General features: G+C 42.8%; 1 protein-coding gene across 2 annotated transcripts; it reads right to left on the bottom strand.

The window, feature by feature from the left end:
* Positions 1 to 2,662: 2,662 nt before the first annotated feature.
* Ube2j1 (ubiquitin conjugating enzyme E2 J1) lies at positions 2,663 to 24,366 on the bottom strand. 2 transcript variants are annotated; one of them, XM_050145486.1, is made up of 8 exons: positions 24,196 to 24,366; positions 18,361 to 18,434; positions 17,432 to 17,563; positions 15,015 to 15,099; positions 14,239 to 14,344; positions 12,209 to 12,338; positions 9,916 to 10,035; positions 2,663 to 5,475 (listed from the first exon to the last, which is right to left on the bottom strand). In XM_050145486.1, exons 1-8 carry the CDS (start codon positions 24,224 to 24,226, stop codon positions 5,200 to 5,202), a joined length of 954 nt encoding a protein of 317 aa, XP_050001443.1. In that variant the 5' UTR covers positions 24,227 to 24,366; the 3' UTR covers positions 2,663 to 5,199. The 2 variants fall into 2 exon arrangements, with proteins under 2 accessions (XP_050001443.1, XP_050001444.1); XM_050145487.1 differs by lacking the exon at positions 9,916 to 10,035.
* Between the last annotated feature and the right edge of the window lie 11 nt (positions 24,367 to 24,377).

Here is a 24,377-nt window from a genome sequence, read left to right as displayed (position 1 = left end):
AAAATCATCTGTGTGTGTGTGTAGAAGATTTATGTGTATAAGTGTTTTGCCTGCATTTATGTGTATGCACACTGTGTGTGCTTTGTACCCGAGGGAGTCAGAAGAGGGCATCAGATACCGTGTGGTGATTTGAAAAAAAAAATGGTCCCCAAAAGGAGTGGCACTCTTAGGAGGTGTGGCCTTGCTGGAGGAGGTATATCACTGTAGAGGCTGGCTCTGAGGTCTCACACGCTCAAGCCATGCCCAGTGAGATGACCACTTCCTGTTGCCTGCACAAGATGTAGGACACTCAGCTCCTTCTCCGGCACTATGTCTGCCAGCATGCCACCATGTCCCATGCGATAAGGGACTGTTTTCCTTTTGCTGTGATTACGGTGTCTTTACAGAAACCCTAACACACCCTAGAACTGGCCTTAGAGATGGCTTTAAGCTGTCACCTGAGTGCTGAGAGCCACACCCCATCTCTGCAAGGGCAGCGAGTGCTCATTCCCCAAACCCCCTCCCCACTTTTAAGATTGGGTTTTACTATGTAGCCCACACTGGCCTCAACTTCCCTAGTGCTAGGACCACAGGCTGCACCACAACTTATCGGGAGTTTGTAGTCTATAGTGTGAGCATCCTAGCCATACTTGTGGAGTGGCATCTTGGTGTGGTTTGATGTGCAGCTTCCCAACAGCTAATGATGCAGAGCTTCTCTTTATATGCACATGCTAGCCATATTCCTTTGCAGAAATGTATTCAAATGCCAGCTTTTTGCTTTAGTGTGTGTGTGTGTGTGTGTGTGTGTGTGTGTGTGTGTGTGTGTGTGTATTTAAAGGTCTCATGTAGCTCAGGCTAGCTTTAAACTATGTAGCCAAGGACTTGAAACTGATCCTCCTGCCTCTACTTCACACATCCTGGGATTACGGGTATGTGCCGCCATGCCCAGCTTCTAATCTGTTGTCATTTTTAAATCAAGTTATCTAGTTTAGCAATGAATTGCATTTATTTATTTGAGGGTTTTTTTTCTTTTTTGATTTTTGAGACAGGGTTTCTCCCTAGCTTTTGGTTCCTGTCCTGGAACTAGCTCTTGTAGACCAGACTGGCCTCGAACTCACAGATATCCGCCTGCCTCTGCTTCCCGAGTGCTGGGATTAAAGGTGTGCGCCACCACCGCCCGGCTTGTTTTTTGAAACAGGGTCTCATTACATAGCCCAGCTAGCCTGGAACACACGATCCACCTTCCTCCTAAGTGAAGGAGTACACACATGCGCCACTAAGCCCAGCTGTTACTTTCTTGATAGAGGGTCTTTGAAATACAAAAATAAGTTTTTCTTTCAATGAATTACAGCATCCCTTTCTTTGGTTCCTTGTGCTTTTGAACGTGTAGCTGTGAAGTTAGTCCTAGCCCAGGGTGACAAGGCAGTTTCTTCTAAGGTTTTATAGTTGTAGCTGCTCAGTTTTGACATGGGGTCTGGCTATGTAGCTCAATGGCCTTGAACTCCAATCCCCCCTGCTCCTGCCCGTCCAGTGCTGGCACCACAGGTGTTTGCCACTGGCTGTAGTTCTTACACTGAGGTCTACGATTCCCTTTGACTTCATTTTTGTCTTTGGCACAGGCTATGAATAGTCTAGCTTGGAACGCTGGCTCATTTGAAGACAGAGCCCATGGGCTAGAGCTCAGAGACGTTAGCTGAAGCAGGACTCCGGTCATGCCAGCAGGATGGCTTAGGCAATGGGAGAAGCAGAAGCAGGAGTCCTGAATGAAGCCTGGCTGTTTATAAAGAATGGCACCAGACTGGAACATCCAGTGGCAACTGCACAGGCTAGAAAGTGGCTATGAAAACAGCAACAAAAAGCGCAAGATAAGTGTAAAGATCCAGACATGGCACTCAAAGGAATAGACAAGAGGTAAGATTAGAACATCACCTTTGTTCAAAAACAAGCTGTGAGTATAGTCCCTGGTTTTACTGGGCAGGCCACACGGCTCTGAAAACACCCATTCAAAAGGTATTTGAACAGCTTCCTGCCAGTCTCAGTGGTTCCGGTACATCCTCACTACTCTTGGTCGGTTGGTGTAGTATAGCTATTTCCCTCCAACCGAAGTGCTCTCCTTTGAAAAAATAAGGGGAGCTTATAAGACTCAGGAATACAGGAAACCTGCAAGGCTTACGAAGCTCCTGAAACAAGATTCACAAACCCCATCCCGAGGTCACAGAAGCAGCAACTGCTTGGGGAAGACTCCAATCCTGCCTGTCGTCATGCAAGGTCCTCCAGGGATGCTGTTTCCCGGGTTCTCACCCAAGCTGAGGTGCCTTTTCCTCGATGTCACTGCCTTTAATTCCTTTGTGCTCCTCTAAGTAACCCCATTAAACTCACTAGTGCACTAGCATCGTCTTGGGTGAACTGTTCTTTGGTCTGGAGGTAGAGCCCTGTTTTCACTAGTCTCAGTGTCCCCAGGAAAAGTCTCTGTGTCCACTCACTACCTACTTATCTGCAGGTCCCTGTAAAAACAGGTCTGCGAGGCTTTAGATTCTGGGTATAAAATGGGCCCTCCTCTCAAGACACCACAATGTTTCTTCACAAACCAAAGCTGAATAAACAGAGTTCTTATTCTCCTGAAATATGAGGGAAATTTGTCATCTTCATAGCAAACTCAATAAATAAGTTTTTATTTAATTCATTGAGAAGCTTGATGAAATCATTTATTTCAGTAGAATAAAACAATCAGCAGCATGGAAGAGTAAAGTGCTACATAAACTCCAAACATACAGAAGGTCTGGAAGGCTCAGGGCTCACACCTCTACAAGCGGAACAGGCAATTTTCAAGCATGCTATTTTAACTACCGTGATGTGCAGTCATATGCTATGCTGGTCAGTGAAGCTGTGAGTTTTGAAATCTGAGAACTAGAGAAACAGGAATCCTAAGACTGTACCTAGCAGCGTCTACATGGTTTGGGCCATATGCTGGGACTAAGGGCTAAACTGAGGCTTTAACAATGGAGGCGCTTCAGTGATTCCAAGGTGGGGGTGGGAAGACAATTTTTAGATAGCATTATGGTTGGGAAGTAAACTGTACCACTTTGATGTGTGTATCAGGTGCTAAAAAATACCAACACACATTCGGAGGTAGCCAGTTAGCAACAGTGAGGGGAGAATGGATGAGATCACAAAGCAACCTCAGTGCTTAGCAGAGGTTCCCACGGAAGATGCAGCAGGATCACAGAGCTGCCAGAGCTGCCAGTCTGGCTGGGAGGAAGACTGCTCTAGCGATGAGCCATCTCAGCACAGGGTGACAGTGTGGGGTTTCTCTCCTAAACGGGAAGGCCACCCAGGCTTCCACTGGGCTACTGGCTTCTTCCTAGGAGACCACTGACCCAATCAATGTTTTTCATATTTGGTATTATAAACTAAGACCTCAAAATATACTTTTCACAGCAAGAAAATTTTAAAAAATGGTAACCTATAGTCTTCCTGTCAGGAGGTCATCACAATATTCTTGGCTTTTTAGACTTTACCAGTTTCATAAACAATCTGAATAACTATAAAATGCTAATCTATTAAACTTTAATAATTTAACTTATTACAGCATAAGAACCTTTTTAAATTTTAGGTGTTGACACAACGAAAACTGGCTACCAAATAAAAATGGAAATTATGTTAACAGACCCAAAAATCACATAATAGAAGTAAAAATTAAACTCACCTCTAAAATGATTTTGTGTGCTGTTTCTATCTTGCTCATAACTGTATTTAGTTAAAACCACATAAAGACTTTACAACTATACCCTGACACATACTTTTTTTTTTTTTTTTTTTTGTTTTTCGAGACAGGGTTTCTCTGTGTAGCTTTGGAGCCAGTCCTAGCACTAGCTCTTGTAGACCAGGCTGGTCTCGAAAACACAGAGATCTACCTGCCTCTGCCTCCCGAGTACTGGGATTAAAGGCGCGCTCCACCACTGCCCGGCCCTGACACATACTTAAAATATGTATGCGCTACTAACTTTTGTAGACTGACCTAGAACCCAGATAACTATTTATATTGTCTTTAAAAAACAAAAAACAAAAGAAAGCTTAAAAATGGGCATGATATATTTAAAAGCTCGGGACTACCTATATTTTCCAGTTAAATCAGCAATACAGGCCCCTTAAGAGCTCCCTCAAGGTTGCTGAAGGAACATGCCCAAGGCAATCCTGCCTTAAGTGGTCTCACTAGGCACTGATTACAAATTCGATGTCAGCATCTGGGGAACTGACTGGCACTAAGTGATAGATCAACTTTTCCATTGAAATCTTTCTTGGGCTTTGATTAGTGAACAATTCTAAATAAAAGTTGGATTGTTTTTAATCCCTCTACTACTGTTACTTGGGCCCTGAGTTCTTCTATTAATATTTGAATATTATGTATATTCCTGGAATAATTTAAAGCTACAGTGACTACAGAGCTGGGCATATAACTCACATCAGGTACAAATGAAAGCAGAGCAGAGTCAAACTTTATGATCTCCTCACCTAACATGAAAGAAGATCGAACTATTTCTTGGCATGGACGCTTTATAACGGCCTGTTCTCCTCTGTGTGCATACTGGAGGGGTTGACAGCATACAAAGTGACTACAAAGCCTTTCCTCTTCAAGTAATATCCAAAAACAAAAATACAACGAAGATCTTCATCAATGTCTGAAATAAAATTATTCTCACTGACCAAAGTTTCAAATACAAAGATCACAGAATGGGCAACCCCAGTCTGTCCTACTATGATGCTTTTCAAGAAGCTAGTGAGCAATGTGCCCTCCCCCTGCCGTTCTTCATCCTCTCTTCTACACAACTAGAGAGGGTACTCAGTAAGTGATACTGAGTAACCAGTAATACTGGTGGATGTGAAAACACCACCTTTTATCTGAAAACTCCAAAGGACTACATAGAAAAGCATTGCAAATCCATGGGAAAGCAGCTTGGGTATGAGCAATCACAATAAGTTATTTGTTTGTGACGTAGATTAAATAGACAAGGAACTATGGCTTCCAGTCCCTTAATCTAAGCAGGACAAATTGTTGGGACACGGCCTGAATGTCTACCTATAGCACAAAGAATTTATAACAATAAAAAAGTAATGAAGGGTAAATACAAAATAATATTTTGTAAACAATCCTTAGGTTATACCCAATGCAGAATGTTTAATGAAGCAACTGAGTCTCAGCTCTTAAGTCACAAACCAGCATTATAACTCAAAGTCAAATATGTACTCATTGGCCAGATATATCCGTCGGAATATAAGAGCTGCCAGTGCCAAAGTCAGGATGACAATGAGCATGGCAGACCCGCCGTGCTCAGTATGGTTGGCTCTTGGCGGCTGGCCTTGGGTCACGTCGGGGGAAGTAGACCTTCTCTGACTCTGCTGCTGGGCCCGGCGCTGTCGAGGGCTCATGGAGGTATTCTTAGGAGCTGGTTGGGTAGGTTGTGGCAAGGGTGCTCCAGATGGATTCTGGGTTCCATACTAGAAAACGATAAGAAAATCTGTTTAAAACTGGCAAAAACAAAACAAAACAAAAAACCAACATTTGTACATGCACTCATTAACAGTTTAAGGATATGATGAAGGTAAATCTACAAAGACCATGAAAATGCTAAGACTAGGTACCAACACTGATGAATAAGCCAGAAACACGAGTTATCTTGAGCCCTCACGAGGGGGAGGAGCCTGTTTATCAGCAGACACAGACGCTGCTCTGTCTCTCCAGATGGTAAACACAACAGCAGTTTCTGCCAGGCATCTGGGTACTGCTCCTCTTTCAGAAGATCCAAGGAGAGAAGCAATCTTTTGCACTTTCAACTTGGGAGTTACCCATTACAAAGAGTAGAAAGAATGGAACTCCAAGTCATTTACCTTTGATAAACCTGACTTCTTCAGTATTACCTTACCATGTCGACATCCATCAACCATAGTAAGGAAATAAGCCACACACTTTCATATTGCTATTGTAGAAATGTGCTTGCTTTCAAACAGCATATCCTTTCCCATAGTCCCAGACAAGTGAGCTAAACACCTCTTTAACACAGTGCTGGATATTGTACGCTGTCAAGAGTGCCCTGAGTACGTTGAGTCCTCAGTGTGTGCTGCTCTGTACCTGATGTTCCCCCAAAGCCCTGCTCAGCCAGAGGACAATTATGTGACACAAGGGTTTCAAAATCTTGAGTTTGCCTCAGAGATAATACAACTGGCAATACCACATTCAAAGAAGCCACACAATGTATGGACTATACTCAGACTCCTTGACCTGCCTCGACTGCATCAATGGCTTTTAATGCATACACTGGGAGTAGCTGTTACCACTAGAACTAATTTTTTCAGACAAGAAATAAGAATGAATGTTTTACTCAGAATAAAATGAATTAGATAAAAGGTATTTCAAACACTTTCCAACAGGGAAAATGTAAACGCTTAAAAGAATCAAATAATATAACCCCAATTCTTCTATTAATCATTAAGAGTATAAGCTTTGTGCTGGCAACAACTCTAACAGGAAGGAAAACTGCTGGTCTGAGTTATTTGCAGGATTTCCATTTGAAAGCTGACATCCACTTCCACATTATGATGTGCTAGCTGAGTGTGATGGCTCCCGCCTGTAAAAGCAGCATTGAGTGTAAAGACGGAGATGTTGAACTCAAGGCCAGCTTGGGCTACCTCCAAATATTCCGAGCATTTTCCGAGCATCCACAAAAACCTGGGTTTGATCCCTAGGATACGAATAAAGCTTAGATAATCTGAGTTTCTTAAAATTATTCTTTGTAGTTTCTTAAATGGTCTTAAAGTTATTCTTTGTAGTTTCTTAAATGGTCTTAAAATTACTCTTTGTAGTTTCTTAAATGTTCTTAAAATTATTCTTTATAGTTTCTTAAATGTTCTTAGTTAACCCATAGTACAGAGTTATAGAGAAACTACTGGTGAGTTTGAACTTAAAGTAGCTCCAATGCTGAATTAAGAGCTGCATAAACTTGGACTTGAACCTAGGGCTCCAAGGGACAACCTGCCCATGGAAGAGTGCAGACACATAAAAGTCAATGTTGCATGGTGGCATGTCATCACAAACGCCATACAGTAAGTGAACCAATATTCAATGAGTGAACTGAGTTACAGCAGCCAACAGAGAAGAATTACAGTCTAACTTCTGCATCCTTCTGACGCTCAGCTAAGAGCATAAATGTATTCAGTAGATCTGAGAACTGAGGCTTAAAGAGAACAAACAGCTGGTGACCCAGCTAGCCCTGAATACATGATCCTCTTGCCTCAGCCTCCCTCAGTGCAAAAAGTGTAGGTATGCACCACCATACCCAGCAACGAATAGGTTTTTTTTTGGAGACAGTGTTTCTCCGTGTTGCTCTGGCTGTTCTAGAACTCACTCTGTAGACCAAGCTAGCCTTGAACTCAGAGATCTGCCTGCCTCTGTCTCCCAAGTGCTGGAATTAAAGGCATGAGAAACAGGTTCTTAAGGAAAAAAGACAATGACAATATCACTATAGCCTAAGAGACTGACTCATACTAAAGTTTTTACTTATTTTTTTCCTTAGTTTGAGGGGAGATTATCTTGCCCATAAAATTAACAAAACAAATTATAATGGTTATATAACAATTATAAGCGTTTATTTCTAGTCTGGCTTTGTCTAGTAGATATGTGTTCCTAAGCCAATGTCTCAGCTCCCTCATCTGTACAATGACGATGTCCAATTCAGCAGTTGTGAAGATTAAATGGATTAACAATATAAAGTGCTTAAACACAATTACTTACTAAGTGTTAATCACTATTAATATTATTACTATTAACATATCCTTTTCGAGGCATCCGGATTTCAGTACAAAAATTAAGTTGTAAATTTACTTAGGATAGTTTGTAGCCTCATTAGTATGATTAATATATTTATAAAACAATCATTAAAACGTAATTGTATTCTGAGCACTTGAAGGTTAAGGCAGAAGGATTGGTAAATTCCAGGCTAACTTGGACTACATAGCAAGACATGTCTTTTAAAGAAAAAAAAAAAACACCCTAAATGGCTCATTGCACACAAGACTCTAGGCTTCATCCCTGGCATTACAAAATTAATCAATTGATGCCAAATACTTTAGTACATGTACTTTAGCAAAAATGCTTATATAATGTTTTATTTAGGTTTCTGTATTTCAGATACCTTTTGGGCAGTGACCATTGGCTAAATACTGATGAAATGTTAAAATTTTTCCTATCTAAATAATTATAGTCATAATTATAGTCATATAGTCAGTGAGTAAATTTTGTTTGCCTTTTATATTAAATAGAATGCTTTACTATGGTGTGCATGCACATGATACATGTGGGTGAAGGTTCCACGATACACTGTGGAGGTCAGAGGACTACTTAGTGAAGTCTGTCCTGTCTACCTTGACGTAGCTCCAAGGACTGATCTCAGGTTGCCAGACTTGTGTGGTAAATGTCTTTACCCACCGGACCATCCCACCAGTCCTGGAATGCTTTTTAATATAAAATAGAACGACTTACTCAAACTTTAGTCCCTGAGATCGCAGAACTGATAGACTGAGGAACATAAGCTGCTATCAGGTATTTTTCCTAGACTACTTACTATATCAAAGCAGTAAGTCACAGACATAGTAACTAAAATAGGTGTAACTGGAATATGTTACAAGACACCTGACAGTGGATTTAAAGTATACTGATATGCCATCTTCCTCCCTGAAAAAAAAAACTCAAAACTATTTCATTCTTTGTTTTCAATTTTTCTGACCTTTGAGTCCTTTAGGATTAGTGAGATGACTTAGTGCATAAAGGTGCCGCTGCCAAGCCTGGTGACCTAAGTTCAGTGCCAGGTGCACATGGCAGAAGAGAACTAATTCCCACAAATTGTCCTCTGCCCTCTATACATACATAATAGCATATGCACACCTTCCTCAATAAATCAATAAATGTCTTCTATAGGCCACATGGGGAAATAAGATGTGGTTACCTAGTCAAATAATCTTTAACAAAACTGATTCCAAGAGTGGTAAGTTCATCGTGTATACATGTTAAGTCACTTTCCCCTCATAATCCTCATTATTTAGCACCAATCCAGTAATATTTTTAATCAGTAATACTCTGATCACCTGTGCTGACTCACTGTTTAAAGCAATGGGTCAGAGTAGAGCTAGCTCTCTCATAAGAAACATTCAATCTTTCATCTAACAATTCCTGCCACTCACTCCACACAAGGCAGTGTTCAACAGGGCTGCGTGAGTGGAGTTTAAGTTCTGCATCTATGCTTCTAAACAGAGCTGCCAACCACCTGCTGCTGTGGCGTGCCTAGGGCTAGGACATGCTAGTGTGCTGGAGGGCCAACACTGATGACTTCACTAAACCTTCACTGATTTAAACTTAGATAGCCATGTGTGACCAGAGGACAGGTAGAACTACCCCAAGGCAAGGCAGCACCTCCCATCTATCAGATGCATGCTAAACATGCATGTTTTATGCGGGTTTGCATTATGTGAAAGAAGCATCCTGAATGACAGCAGGACTCAGAAACTATCTCATCCAACACCACTTAACAAAAAACTAAAGTCCAGAAAGATGTATTCAGAACAGCACAATTAGTGGGGCCGCTGGGCTATAACTTTACTACTAAGAAAAAATTTTCAGTATTTGATCTAGAAGGATCTTACCTTACTCCAAACAAGTGTGTGTTTGTACGCATGTAGGGTGTGTGTATGTTTGTGTAGGGGATGTGCGTGTGTATGTGGTGTGTATGTGTGTAGGTGGTGTGTGTGTGGTGTGTGTGTGTATGTGGTATGTATGTGTGTAGGTGGTGTGTGTGTATGTGGTGTGTGTGTGTAGTGTGTGGTGTGTGTATGTGGTATGTGTGGTGTGTGTATGCGGTGTGTGTGTGTATTAAAGGACAAGAGCCATACCGATGTGCCGGCTGTAGCACCCTGGAATGTTGTAGGTAAATCGTCTTGTGAACCATTTAGTGAAAAAGAGTGGTTTAAGTCTGATTCAGCGATAGTCTTTCCAGATGAATTGACTTCGGCCTATAAATAAGATATACCCAAGAGCAGTGTTAGAAGAAGAAATGTATCAGCAATCAACTACTCCCTCTGGGTCACCCTCATCACTCCTTTGTTATGAGCTACATCACCAGTCAGCTAGCTTTGGGCTGTCTGCATCTGCTATACGCCAGGTCTGACAGGAAGGGCACAAGACAGCCTGCATTCTCAGCGGCTGCTACCTGCTAAGAACAATGCTATGGCTCCTAGCCTCAATTCCAAGAATCCTTGCAAACTAAAGCTTTGGGGTGACTTTTAGATAAAAGTCTGAGGTAACTATGTGAGGCTAGCTTGGGCTTTCTCCAACAATAGTAAACAGTCCCAGGTTAACCTAATTACTGTAACTGCTCAAGTAAGCTGTATGTATTTCCTCAATCTGAAAAATCACAATATTCAAAACAAGAAAGATTTTAGGTGTAGAAGAAATCCAGGGAAGATTTTTATACTTCCTCTTTCAGGAACTATGATAAAACTGAAGAAAAAACCCAAGAACTGAACCCAGGAGCACAGAGGGCAGAAAGGCAGGTCAGAGGGAGAAGGCAGCATATGCTTAATATGGGTTAATTAAATTCCAGAAATACAGTGTGTTTACTGAAAGTATTAAAATATTATATAAACTTTATATTTGGGTAAAAAGGTAGAAAATTAGGAACATGCTGAAATATTAACAGCAGTTAATCTCAGAGGTGAGGTGGGATAGATTTTGCGGGTGAACTGAGGGCAGGGTAGTGGTGAAGGGCACAGTTCTGGGGGGACAAATGGAACTGCGGCGTTTCAGGAGCAATGCAGTGGAAACTTCCTGGAATTTATAAGGGTGATTCTAGCGAGTGCCCCCAGTAATGGGGGGATACTAAGCCTGAACTGGCCATCTTCTATAACCAGGCAAGACTTCTAATGGTGGGACTGAGACATCAAGCCAGACACAAAACCTTCCACCTCCAATCTGTTCTGCCTGCAAGGTGTGCTGGGCTAATGGTGGTGCAGTACTAGTAGGAATGGCCAACCAATGACTGGTCCAACTTGAGGCCCACAAAAGGGCCTGGATAGCCAGGAAGCAGAGGCTGGATAGCCCAGAGATCTAGGACAGAACCAAACAGGACTAACATAAATAGACAGACGGACGGACAGATAAATGAATAAATGAATGAATGGATAAATGAATAAATGATGCCTAATGATTTTCTGCTATACTTATAGACTGGTGCCTAGCCCAACTGTCATCAGAAAAGCTTCAAGTAACTGATGGGAGCAGATGCTGAGAGCCACAGCCAAACATTAGGCAGAGCTCAGGGATCTCAGAAGAGGGAAGGACTGTAGGAGTGGTGAGTACACAAGAACATGGCCCACAGGATCTACTAAGCAGGACTTACAGGGGCGCACAGAGACTGAAGCAACAATCTCAGAGTCTGCACGGTGCTGACCTAGGCCCTCCGCATATATGCTATGGCTGTGTAGCTTGGTGCTCCTGTGGGACTCCCAACAGTGGGAATGGGGAGGGGGTATCTCAGACTCTTATGCCTGCTCTTGGGACCCTCCTACTACCGGGTTGCATGTCCAGACCTGCTATGAGGGTTTATGCCTAGTCTTATTGTATCTTGAACTGACATGTTCAGTTGATATCCCTGGGAGGCTTTCTCTTTTCTGAAGGGAAATGGAGGAGGAGTGGATCTGGGGGAGAGCAAGGTTGGGGAAGGACTAGGAGGAGTGGAGGTAAGGAAAACTGTGATCAGGATGTAATGTATGAAAGAAGAGTAAGAGAAAGAAAGGGACAGAGAGAGAGGGAGGGAGAGAAGAGAAAGGGAAGAAAAAGACTAGGATTTATGAAGCACTATGTGGTATACGTGTTAATTAACATATCCTGACAAAGTCCGAAGAAGGTACTACTATTATTTACAGGTGTAAGGGGGCACATGATGGTAAAGCACTATGTCTGGGATGTCAGCAGTAAACGGCAAAGCTCATCTGAATGCAGCCTTTACCAGTCTAGCTATAACTATGCCCCAAAGTCTGCATGAGTGTAGCTTATATGTTTTGTATTAAGAAAACACTCTTTATAAAAATCTCATGTCAGTAGAACTACATTACTTCCCTTTTTATCTAGAGTTCAGCAGTAAACAAAAAGGTTACATAAACAGATCTGTTTAGGAGTTTATAATACCTTAAAACTAATTTGTCTCGCCAGTTCTTTGGCTTCTTGGTCAGCCTGGCTGGAATCACTTCCAGATTTTAAAGGCAATAGGACATCCTTCATGGCAGAGCCACAGCCTTCACAACAGAAATCTTGTGATCTGGTAGGAGACAATGTTGTTCAATGAGCATAACTCAAACAGCTGAGTACTAACTCCCCTTTTTACAAGATACTCAAATGGCAGCTAGAGTGCTCTTCCAGAGGACCAGGGTTCCATTCTCAGCACCCATATGGCAGCTCACAGCCATCTGTAACTACAGATCTAGGGAACCCAATGCCCTCTTTGGCCTTCACAGATGCTGCACATACATGATGCACAGATGTACATGCACGAAGGCAAGACATCCATAAACATAAATAAAAAAGAAACAAATCTTTAAAAACATTTTTTTAATATTTATTTATTTATTTATTTATTTATTTATTTATTTATGTGTGCAATATTCTTCCTGTGTGTATGCCCGAAGGCCAGAAGAGGGCACCATTACAGATGGTTGTGAACCACCATGTGGTTGCTGGGAATTGAACTCAGGACCTTTGGAAGAGCAGGCAATGCTCTTAACCGCTGAACCATCTCTCCAGCCCCTTTAAAAACATTTTAAAGATACTCATATATGGAATAACTAAAAGAAAAGGGCACTTAACAACTTCACAGCACAGTCACCCACAGGCCATGAGACAAGGGAGCAACTGTGTTCTGAGGAAAGTAAATGATTCATTAAAAAACAGCTTAGGTTTCATTTTTAAAAAATAAGTTATCTAAAGAAAGCTTCAGATCTACAGTGGCAACATATTTCTGTAAACTGTCTATTATACTCTGTGATACCATCCTGAAGAACCCAGACCATGAGCCTAGTCAAAGTCTGTGAAAAGGTCTAATATAAAGCTCCAATTATATCTTAGCAAAAACATACAACGGGAAAGAAGTCAATTAAAAATAGAATTTATGAGCTAGGCAGTGGTGGCCCGAGTCTTTAATTCCAGCACTTGAAAAGCAGAGGCAGGCAAATTTCTATGAGTTCGTGGCTAGACTGGTCTAAGAGTACTAAGACAGCCAAGGCTACACAAAGAAACCTTGTCTTGAACAACCAAAGAAAAAAAAATAACAGTAATAATAATAATAATTTATGCTGGGTTTGGAGGCATACAACTTTCATTCCAGAACTCTGAGTTTGAGGCCAGTCTGGTCTATATAGTGAGTTCCAGAACAGCCAGAAAGGAAATGGTACTTTGAGTTGAATGAATTTCTATGACTATATAGAAAAACAAAACTAAGAGAGGGTGCGATCACCATCATATCACTACCTAATAAAAATTTCCTTTATTTTATCCCAGATCACTTATTGAATATCTAGTTGAAGCTATGCAAGCTGCTACAAAGATTGAGTGGGCTCCTTCACAGCCCCAGGGAGTTGATCTTACAGACAGCTGTGTGTAAACAATGGCTATGGCTCCTCCCACTTGTGATGCCAAGCGAAATGGGATAAAGGGCCAGTAACGCTTTCTAGGAAATTCTGTTTCACTGGAGTAAACCAAATCTTAGTAGAATGCTTCCAACTACTTTATTTTCTAGTTATTATTTTATGAGTACTGGTGTTTTGCCTGCTTGCATGTCTGAGCACCAGAAGTGTTCCTGTGCCCACAGAGAAGAGAAGAGGGAGGAAACTGGATCCTGTGGGGCTGGAGTTACAGACCGTTAGGAGTCATAATGTGGGTCCTCTGGAAGAGCAGTTAGTGCTGACCCCTGAAATCTCTCCAGCCCATCAACTACTTTTAAACGAATAAAATAGTTAGGCTGGCAATACAACTTAGTGGAAGAGTACCTGCCTGACATGGAATGAAATCCCGGGACTGATCCAAAATACTACAAAAAAAATATCATGAGATCAATTTTTTTTAATATTCTGATCACTCCAAGGAAATTTTCAGAGTTGGATTTCTACAATGCTAAGACTGGATCCTTAACCACTAATACCACTCGGCCCTAACAAGGAACTTACTTTTTGGCAAGTGCTCTTCTCTCCTCGGGTGTGTAATCTAGAGAACCTATGGCTCCCTCTCCTTTAGTTGGCATAAAACCAATGATGGCCAGCAATGCTGTCCTTACTGAAACAGAAAATGAACATCAATTCAGTGAAAGGAGCTGGGGCAGGAGCTGGGCTGGGGTAGATGCTATAGTAGTAGCTGGGTTCTGGTAGGAGCTGGGCTGGGGAAGAAGCTAGGGTAGGAGCTGGGCTGGGGTAGGAGCTGGGCTGGGGTAGGAGCTGGGGTAGGAGCCAGCTTAGCAGCGCAAGCGCAGGGACCCATGCCCCCTGTATGCTTGCTGTAAGAAAGAAAATAGAGCAGTGCATGCTCTACCCATTCTGGGGAAGCAGACAGGAGGCTCCCAGGAGCTTGCTTGGCCAGCAAGCCTAACAAATATGCAAACTCCAGGTTCAGTGAGAGACCTTGCCTCAAAAAACAGGGTACAAGAGAATTAAGGAAGACACCCCTCAACAACTGTTGTCCTCCATACACATCTGCACACAAACATAAGCATGCGCAGGTACACACATACATACACACACACACAAATACAAAATAAAAATTTTAAAGGGAACTAGGTTTACTCTGGAAAAAAAATCTGAAGGTTTTCAGGAGATGTGAGAGGTTATTAAAGTTCTATACAAACTTAGACATGGAAAAATATTTGTTAATTTCCAAGGGAACTACATATTAGCCAAAACATCTTTACTCTCAAGTGTATTATAAGCAGCTTCTATTCACTAATACTCACTGCTCCATGAAGGCTGCCAGGTTTCAGGATGATGCCCTGAGATGCTTAGGCAGATCTTCTTGCCTACTTCAAATCGCCCATTAGCCTTAGAAATAAAGAACGTATTTTAAAAACTGCAAAAGTCTATTTAATGCCTTCTGCTTTCCAAGAACCAATACATATCATATTTACATATAAATAATAATTTTAAAGATAATATTTAAAGAAATTTAACTCTAATAAAGGAGCGGTTTTTTGTCCTCGTATAGGCATTCAAAAACATTTGTTAAAGGCTGAATAAAGTTGTTTTTTTTTTTCTTTTTTTGAAGGTGCACTGGCACCTCTCTGAGCAGCACAGCTGGAACTGATGCTATGCCTTGTGCCTACTACAATCTATGTTTGCATAAAGAGAAGACACATAAAGGCCAAGTCACCTGACATGCTGGAGGAGGCTTTAAGACAGGAGCACTTTTTCAGAAGGTTAATGCCATTTAATTAGATAGAACGTGGTAAAGGAAGAGCAGAGACCATGACTTTGATTTGGACACAGAACTGATGGTTTATAGGAAAGTTACCAATGACATTGAGCAGGCAGGCAGAAATAGAAGCATGCTGATGTCAGTAAAAGATGGAGACTCTTGACACCTTTTTCAGAGATGACCACTGCAATTCTGAGCAGGTGAACAGCCACAAGGCTGAAGGAGGTGAGGAAAAAGGCACTAAGGCAGAAGCACCGCTGGGCGGAGGCTGACTCAGTCCTGCCTCATCATGGGTCATGTTCAGTAAATATTTGCTCAATCAAAATTGAAAGTGACTTTTTGAAGAAAGAAAGTGAACAACAAGAAGGCAATACTGACTACTGACAAGGACAGAGCTCCTTTTCAGTGTGATAAATCCAACTGATCCACTGGCTAACTACTGGTAAAAAGCTGTTATCTATTGCCCAACACACACACACACTCATATACACCAGCCCCTTTCTCCAAGCTATAGTCAGTCTCTCTCTCTCTTTCTCTTACACAAACACACACACACACCTCTCCACCTCTCCCATACACCAGCCCCTTTCTCCAGGCTGCAGTGATATTTCATTTGTATTTTAATAAGTAAAGCTTGCCTGAAGATCAGAAGGCAAAACAGCCACATTGGTCAGCCAAACAGGCCAGGCACTGGTGGCACACACCTTTAACCAAAGTAGCCACACTAGTTAGTCACAGAGGCCAGGCAGTGGTGGTACACGCCTTTAGTCCCTGCACTAGTGAGGAATATAAGGCAGGATGAGACAGGAGCTTGCTCTCTGTCAGTCTGGAGATTTCAGAGATAAGAGCTCTCTAGTGGCTTGGCTGCTTTGCTTCCTGATCTTCAGGTTGAATCCCAGTACCTGTCTCAGGGTTTTTATTATTCATGCTACAGCAGACCTCTTGTTTCTCCCAGTTAACTGAAATAAGTCCTAACATGGGAGCCTAAAGGACTGCCCCAGCCTTCATATCAACATCAACAGTTAGCAGTAACAGCCAGTGCATGCTGAGCAGCTTCTAGACGCCTGGAACTTTAGGATGTGGCTGTACTTGCCACAAACAACATTCCATCAGACAGAAACAAAGATAATATACAACCTCCAGGCGGGTAATGGAAAGAGCACTGCTCAGGGCCCTGGCCAGCTAACCCTAAAACAAGCACCTTGTGCACGCTCCCGAGCACAGCTGGAGCTAACGCCTGTGTCAGAGAAGACTCGATGAACAGGATGAAGACCGAAGCTGTAGCAGTTCTCGGGTAAGTTTCAACAGACATTTGTGAAACGACTGCAATAGTCTACACACGAGTAAGGTCATCAAAGAGAAGACACGGCAACAAAAAGGTCTGTGCGTGTATGGATGGATGGATGTGTGCTGCCTTTTTCACGGTTAGGAAAGGGTTAAACCTAAGTGAGACTGGGACAGTTTAGCAATCCAGAGAGTTAATATAACAATATTCTTCTTTCACATGAAAAGAGAAGACAGAAAGGCAGAAGTTCTGAGATACAAACAGAAATAAAACACATTTATTAAGGTTTCTAAGCGCTATCATAGATCCTGATCTTTCTTTCCGCGTCAGCCATTACACCTCACTGCACATATGAGGGAACTCATGAAAACGGTGTGAGATGGGTGGGAAACTGGAGCTGACGTGAGCTGCACTCAGCATCACCACATCCAGGCGGCATGTCACGGAGTCCTAACAACTGTGCTACGACATTATGCATTCGCCAGTATCACCAGTGCTTCACAGATACAACAGCTTCTTCGGGATTAATCCGAGGAGAAATTATTGCACTCCTATGGCCTAGGTGCTGATGGCAATTAGAATATTCTACTTCATTTCTTATAAATATGCTGACTACATTTGTAGATAACTGGAGAAGTTACCCACAAGCACTGTAAAATGCCAAGAACTCTTACCGTTAGCAGAATAATGCTCGGTGGTTTCATGGGGTACTCTGGTGGCAGAACTATGCGTCCATGATAAACTCCTCCATCAAAATCAGAATCTGGGGGCCCTCTAACTGTGAAGTGCCATTCAAAAAGGTTATCCTAAGCAAAAACAAGAATCCACAGGATCAAGAACATTTAAACATTTTATCATTTTTATTAATAGTAACATTAAAAATGCCAAGTGAGGGAAATCAAATGTTTCCTAATAGTGCTATTAGCCTCTAATGCTCAAGATGCCTCAAAAGTCATAAGCAAAAAGGTGTTATTTAACATAAATTTTATGTTTCATAAAAGATGAAATCTCTTTTAACCAAATATTTAATTTGGTTTAAAATTTAAATTTAAAAATTATATATTCATAAATAGGATCCATTTAAACTGTAAATTAATGTCTCAAAAAATCAATTAGTGGAAATAGTCAAATCATTAGTATATATTTGAGTTGTCTTAACAAAGCTTTAAAAAGTATTCTTCATTATGTATAACTGGCCAGTAATATTAGTAATGTACATGTCACTGTACATTACTAAGTTCTTACACATACTATATCTTCACTATTACCATGAAAACCCGACTATGCACAGTCAGCACCCTCCTTTCAGAAAGAGCAGGAAGAGATGCTTGTGTCGGTAGCTGCAAAGACCCCACAACGGTCTGAGTCTTCCTGAAAGTGCAGTGTGTGGGGTTTTTACTGACCCTCCCTCCCTCCATACTGAACACCAAGTAATCACTCACAGACAGAATCCCTAAGTTGTGTTGCCAAAGGAGCCAGACAAAAGGCTAATAAAACACTCATGAAACAGAATAAAGTAGATCAATAAGAAGCTCAAAACACATCAACAGTCAAAGCAGTGGACACTACAGCACTGAAGCCCTCAGGAGAGACAGAAACCAACCTCCAGAGGCTGAGCGTGGTAATGATCAGTGGGGTCTTTCAATTCGGCCGCTTCTTTCATCAGTCGTTTAACAGCTGAAAGAAAATGGAGATATTTAAAACATACCTGTCCATTGATTGGCACAGGCTGATAAAAGCCTTCCTAGCCAGGTGTGGGGGCGCATGCCTTTAATTCCAGTTCTCAGGGAGTAGAGGCAGGTGAATCTTTGTGAGTTCAAGGACACCCCTGTCTACGGAAAGCAGACAGAAGAAAACAGGTCCTACCTACCTGCTTTCCCTTGAAAGAAAACCAGGTAGTTGAAAAACAAAAAGCAGGTAGCTCTCCAGATGGGTAGGAACAGGAAGAGAAGATAGAGTGAACCATACAAAGGGTAGGTTAGAGTGTGGGAGACATAGGCTAATGGGGAAGCAACTCCCACACACAAAACCAGATCAATCTGGTGCTGCTTTTCATACAGTGTCGCCTGAGTCTAGGTTTTTTTGATCTAGGCTTTAAAAAGTTCCTAGCCAGGATTGAGGGCACACAGGTGTAACCCCTGAACGCAGGAGGTCAAGACAGGAAGATTTCAAGTTTGAGGCCAGCCTGAGCCACACAGCAAGACTGTTTCAAACAACTTAAACTAAGTTTACTTCATAACTTTCCATCTACTACTCTAAAGCGAGTTCATCCACTTTATCAAATACTTCAAGTACTTACTAGGAGCTAGAAGTGGCAACTACAATTATAAAATTCTAGGGCATCAAGGAGCTTAAAGTTAAGAGGCAGTCGGTATTAACACAGCATGAAAACATCTTTAGTAGAAACACATGTTTGACACAACCTCTCCCTCCAAATTCTAGACACTCAACTTGGTTCATTTCTCAGACACACCCTACCTTTTCTCTATTCCGGGCCTCCTTACTTATTGTTTCCTCCATTTGCAAAGCTGTTCTGGCCAGCCAGTGTCTGCACGCCTTTAATCCCAGGACTTGGGAAGCAGAGGCGGGCAGAGTTCAGAGGCCAGCGTGGTCTACAAAGTGGAGAAAAAAAAAAAAAAGCTGTTCTGGCATCTGTCACCATCTAGACTGGCTCCTACATATAAGCAATGCCTTTTGTTATTGTCTTATTTCACTTTGGTTTTGCTTTATTGAGACAGGTTTCACTATGCAGCCTTGGCTGGCCTGGAACTCACAGAGATCCACTTGCCTCTGCCTCCTGAGCACTGGGATTAAAGGCGAGTATCACCATGCCTGACCTTCAAGCAATTTCTTCAGAAAGGTCCACTTGATACTTACCTGTCCTTCCCAGAGGGACTAGAGATTCTCATGTGGGCAAATGAAAGTGTCTGAAAATAGGACAGAGACTAGGACTCCTGTTCCAATGTTCCTAATGGCCAGTCATGTTGGGACCAGCTTGAGTCTCTTGCTATGTGATGTCACGACACTGTACCTACAGTACCTGTTTAGCCCTTGTCTTTTCTGCTAAGTAGTGAAGGCTCTACTTCACTATGGCCTCTTCAGAGCTTAGAACAGAAAGTATAAAAATACAACAAATGAATGTTAAAGTCTTCCATCATTTCTCGTCCAAGAATCTGGAACTGTGACTGGCAACATTTTTTAAATGAACTTGACATTAAAAACTTTTTATTCAACACTGATTAAAAAAAAAAAAAACAATCCCTCTATGTTTTGGTTGAAAAGGTCAGTGTGGAAGGTCAGGGCCTCCCATCTAGAGGCCTGTGGAGGGAGACTGAAGGCTGTTAGGATGGCTCAGGAGATCTTGTTCAATCCCCAGGACTCAGGGACCCAGGACTCAGGGACATGCCTGTTTGTAAAGCCAGCACTACTGTAAGACAAGGTGGAGACAAGAAAAGCACCTGCAGGCCAACTAGAGCACACAGCAGAAACAGCAAGAGTCTTCATCAACAAGGTCAAAGCAAGAACTGACGCAGGAAGGTTGTCCTCTGACCTCCATACATTCACCTTGGCACACGCACACCTGCACACACAATCATAATACTAACAATGATGCTAACAGTGATGTCTTAGGGTCTGTATTGCTGCAACAAAACACCATAACTAAAAAGCAAGTTGGGGAGGCAAGGGTTTATTCAGCTTACACTTCCACATTGCTGTCATCACCAAAGGAAGTCAGGAAAAGAACTCAAGGAGGGCCGATTCTGGAGGCAGGAGCTGGTGCAAAAGCAATGGAGGAGAGCTGCTTACTGGCTTGCTCAGCCTGCTTTCTTATAGAACCCAAAACCATCAGCCCAAGGATGGCACCACCCACAATGGGCTGGGCACTCCCCCCAATTGATCACTAGTTAAGAAAATGCCTTACGGCTGAATCTTACAGAGGCATTTTCTCAACTGAGGCTCCTTCCTCTCTGATGACTCTAGTTTGTATCAAGTTGAAATAAAACCAGCCAGTACAAATATAATAAAAGTCCTCTTCTATTACTTCCCCTACTGACAAAAGCACTTTAAAGCAGGGTCTATCCTCGCTCCCAAGGTAGTTAGTTCATGGTAGGGAGATCATGCGGCAGCTGGCTGGTTACACTACATCCACAGTCAGGAAACACAGAGACAAGTGCCAGAACTCAGCTCATGTTGTCTATCAGTCCAGAACCCTAGACCATGGGATGGTGCACCCCACAGTTAAGGTTAGCCTAATCTATATAATCCAGTCCCTCACGGGAAATGCTCAGAGGCTCATCCACTGCCAGGCTGACAACCCAATGTTATGATGGTTAATTTCAACTGTCAATTTGATGAGACATAAAATCACCTGGGACATAAGCCTCTAGTTATGACCATAGATTATCTTGATCTGATTATTGAAGTGGAAAGACCCACCCACTGTGGATGGCACCATTTCCTAAGTTAGGATCCTGGACTCTGTGCACGTATACACATATATACCTATACATATAATTGTGTGTGTGTGTGTGTGTGTGTGTGAGAGAGAGAGAGAGAGAGAGAGAGAGAGAGAGAGAGAGAGAGAGAGAGAGGAGAAAGAGAGTGGACTTTCTGCACTTTGACTTTAGATACCATGTGACTACAGCCTCAAGCTCCTGCGGCCACAACTTCCCCACTACAATGAACTGTGAGCCAAGAATAAACGCAATCACCCTGCAGCTGCTTCTGTCAAGAGTATTTTATCACAGCAACAGCAAAGGAATCCAGATAAAAACTAGCCATCACATTCCTGTTTTAAAGCCACTTAAAAATACCGATTCCTAAGGAGAAGGGTCTCTATGGAATGTCAAGGTACAAAGAGCTGCCAGGCTAGAGCGGTGCCTTCCTCCTGACAGCCCATCTCTTGCTTCAGCCCCTGCTCCTCTCTCCATATTTCCTAGAGCTCTCTGACTGTGGGAGACAACATCAATTAAAGAAGGGACTGACAGCTGCATTCCTACTCCTAAGCCGTTTACGGAGGCCATCTGGTCTCTCCGGATCAAGACTTTAGGCTCCATGGCCCCAGCATCTGCTCTCCTCTTTCGTCCAGCTAGTTCACTGCTTACACTACATTTAGGACCAGAAACATACAAATAAAGGGATCTTTTATAGGCCATGTCTTCCAATCATCAGTTCCCTTGGGAAGTCCCTATCTTACTATAGCCAATTCCCAAGACATGGTGAATTTCAGGAGGCAGGTGCATTAAAAACCTGAGTCCTAAATGATGCTCCCAATTGCCTCTTCCTGTTCCCAAGAATGAAGGCATGTCAACAAAAGTTTAAGAACTAATGTTTTTACTTACAAAGACACTGTGAATGTGTTTACTTTTTTAAAAAAACTGAAAATGTGCCCGAGTTGCTCAGTAGGTAAAGGCACTTGCCACCAAGCCTGACAACATGGAGTTTGACTTCTGAGTCCCACCTGACGGAAGGAAAGCACTGAGTCCTCTCATCTTCATCTGTGTGTCGTGGCGCGTACACACACAAACACAAACACGCACACTAAATACATAAACACTAAAACAACACAGAGGGCTGGAGATAATCCAACACCAGCAGATAGGAAATGAGATGTTTACTTCCTTTCACGGAGCCATTAATCTACAAATAATGAAGGTCTGAGACTAAAACAAAGCAAGCATTACCACCAAGCTCCTTAGTATTTTAACAAGTTTTATGGCGCATCTAATTCACCTTCTCGATGAAATCAAAATCGTCTACACCAACAGGAAATAGAATACCATAATCTTTGAGGAAACTAAAAACAGGATGGAATTTATAAAAAGATACAAAAGTTAATCAAAACTCAACATACTTTGGAAATTTATTAACTCACTATGTAGACCAGACTGGACCTCACATAGATCTGCCTACCTCTGCCTCCCAAATGCTGGAATTAAAGGTACATCCTACCATACCCAGCTATGAATGTATTAATTTCTAAAGTTGCTTAAATTTTATCATAATCTCGAGTACGATGACCTATCAAGATTGAGCAATTTGGGGCTGGAGAGATGGCTCAGAAGTTAAGAGCACTAGTTGCTTTTCCAGATAATTCCCTGGTTCAATTCCCAGCACCCACATGGCAGTTCACAAACTGTCTGCTACTCCAGTTCTGACACCCTCCCTCACACAGATATACATACAAGCAAAACAATTCACATTAAAAAAATAAATCAATAAATTAAAATAAATCATTAAAAAAAAGATTGAAAAAAAAAAGATTGAGCAATTTCCTGACATTTCACGAGGCATTATTCTCTGCCATTCACCCAAGGACGTCTGCTGATCTAGAGCAACCGTGTGACTAACAAAGTACACACAACTTACCACAGTTCTACTTTCTTTTTAATTAATTGATTTTATTTTTACGTGCATTGGTGTTTTGTCTGCATGTATGCCTGTGTTGGGGTGTCAGACCTTGGAGTTCCAGACACTTGTTAGCTGCCATATGGATGCTGGGAATTGAACCCAGGTCCTCTGGAAGAGCAGTCAATACTCTTAACCACTGAGCCACCTCCCCAGCCCCACAGTTTTAGTTTTAAACTCCAACTAATTCAACCATTCTGGCATCAAATTGGTAACATTCAAGCATTTCTACTTTCTCTGCCTCTTTTTAATTCTTTAGGTTGTAAGTGATAGGCTGAAGACAGAGGATGTGGTCTCTTTAAAATTCAGCTGTGTGGCCGGCCAGTGGTGGCACACACCCTTAAATCCTTAAATTTGGTTGGATGGAGAGGACGTTTTTGTTTTTTGCATTGTTTTTAATGCACCAGAAAAAAAAGAAAGAAAAAAAAAAAAAAAACTGGAGGCCGGGATTGTCTAAATGAAGAAAATAAATTCTCCGCGTGAATTCAGACAAATTAGCAGTTCCCCCCCCCCCCCATCCAATCATGATTCTCAAGTACACAGCTCAACTAGTTCAGTTACAGGACATGTTTTTTCAATGTCTATAATTCGGTTCTTCTCCGAACACTGAAATGGGATATTTCAACGACAGATTCCCCCAAAATGCGAGTCAAACACCTAACAAAGTTACTCGGCAGCGACAGACAGGGTCCTGAGGATGCGAGTACAGCCGGGAGGGATACGGTCAGTACTTCCCGCTGACGTCGCCTGTACACCTGCCCTTGGCAGGACCGTCGCCAGCTCCACTCGGCAAGGACTGGGAAGGGGAGGTCAGGAGCCAAGGGGCGACAACCGGTCTGGGGCTCCGCAGCGGCCGCCCCGCCCTGCGGCCTGCACCCCGGGACCCGCAGCGGCCTCGCGTAAAGCGCGAACCCGGAATAGCCGCGAGAACCGGGGGTACGCGAGCCGGCCGAGGCGCCGCTCCGAGCCTCCAGGGCCCCCGCCCGGCCGCCCAGCCGCCCAGCCGCTCAGCCGCCCCAGCCCCGCTCACCCGGGCTCTTCAGGTTGTAGCGGGTCTCCATGGCGGGGCCCCCGCTGCCGCTCCCGTCGGCGCCGCGGCTGCCCGGGTGTCGCGCGGCGGACGCGCCTGCCGAGGGCCTCCGCTGACACCGCCCAGTCCGGCCCGACCGCAGGCGAGGCGCGAGGCGAGGCCGGGCCGCGGGGTCCGCCTCC

The sequence above is a fragment of the Alexandromys fortis genome, unplaced genomic scaffold, assembly GCF_014885135.2.
Source record: "Alexandromys fortis isolate MF-2015 unplaced genomic scaffold, M_Fortis_MF-2015_v1.1 scaffold_2_26212498_36691700, whole genome shotgun sequence".
NCBI classification, from domain to species: Eukaryota; Metazoa; Chordata; class Mammalia; order Rodentia; family Cricetidae; genus Alexandromys; species Alexandromys fortis.
The sequence above is the reverse complement of the archived record's forward strand: the minus strand, read 5'-3'. Positions and strand labels throughout refer to the sequence as shown.

What these genes read in the sequence shown, in the direction of transcription:
- Ube2j1 (XM_050145486.1), bottom strand. Translation starts at nt 24,226, where the DNA reads ATGGAGACCCGCTACAACCTGAAGAGCCCGG. An exon ending in CTACAACCTGAAGAGCCCGG is followed by an intron (nt 18,435 to 24,195) that starts GTGAGCGGGGCT and finishes ATTTTCTTTCAG; the next exon opens with CTGTTAAACGACTGATGAAA. An exon ending in GTGCTACAGCCGGCACATCG is followed by an intron (nt 5,476 to 9,915) that starts GTATGGCTCTTG and finishes ATCGTTTTCTAG; the next exon opens with TATGGAACCCAGAATCCATC.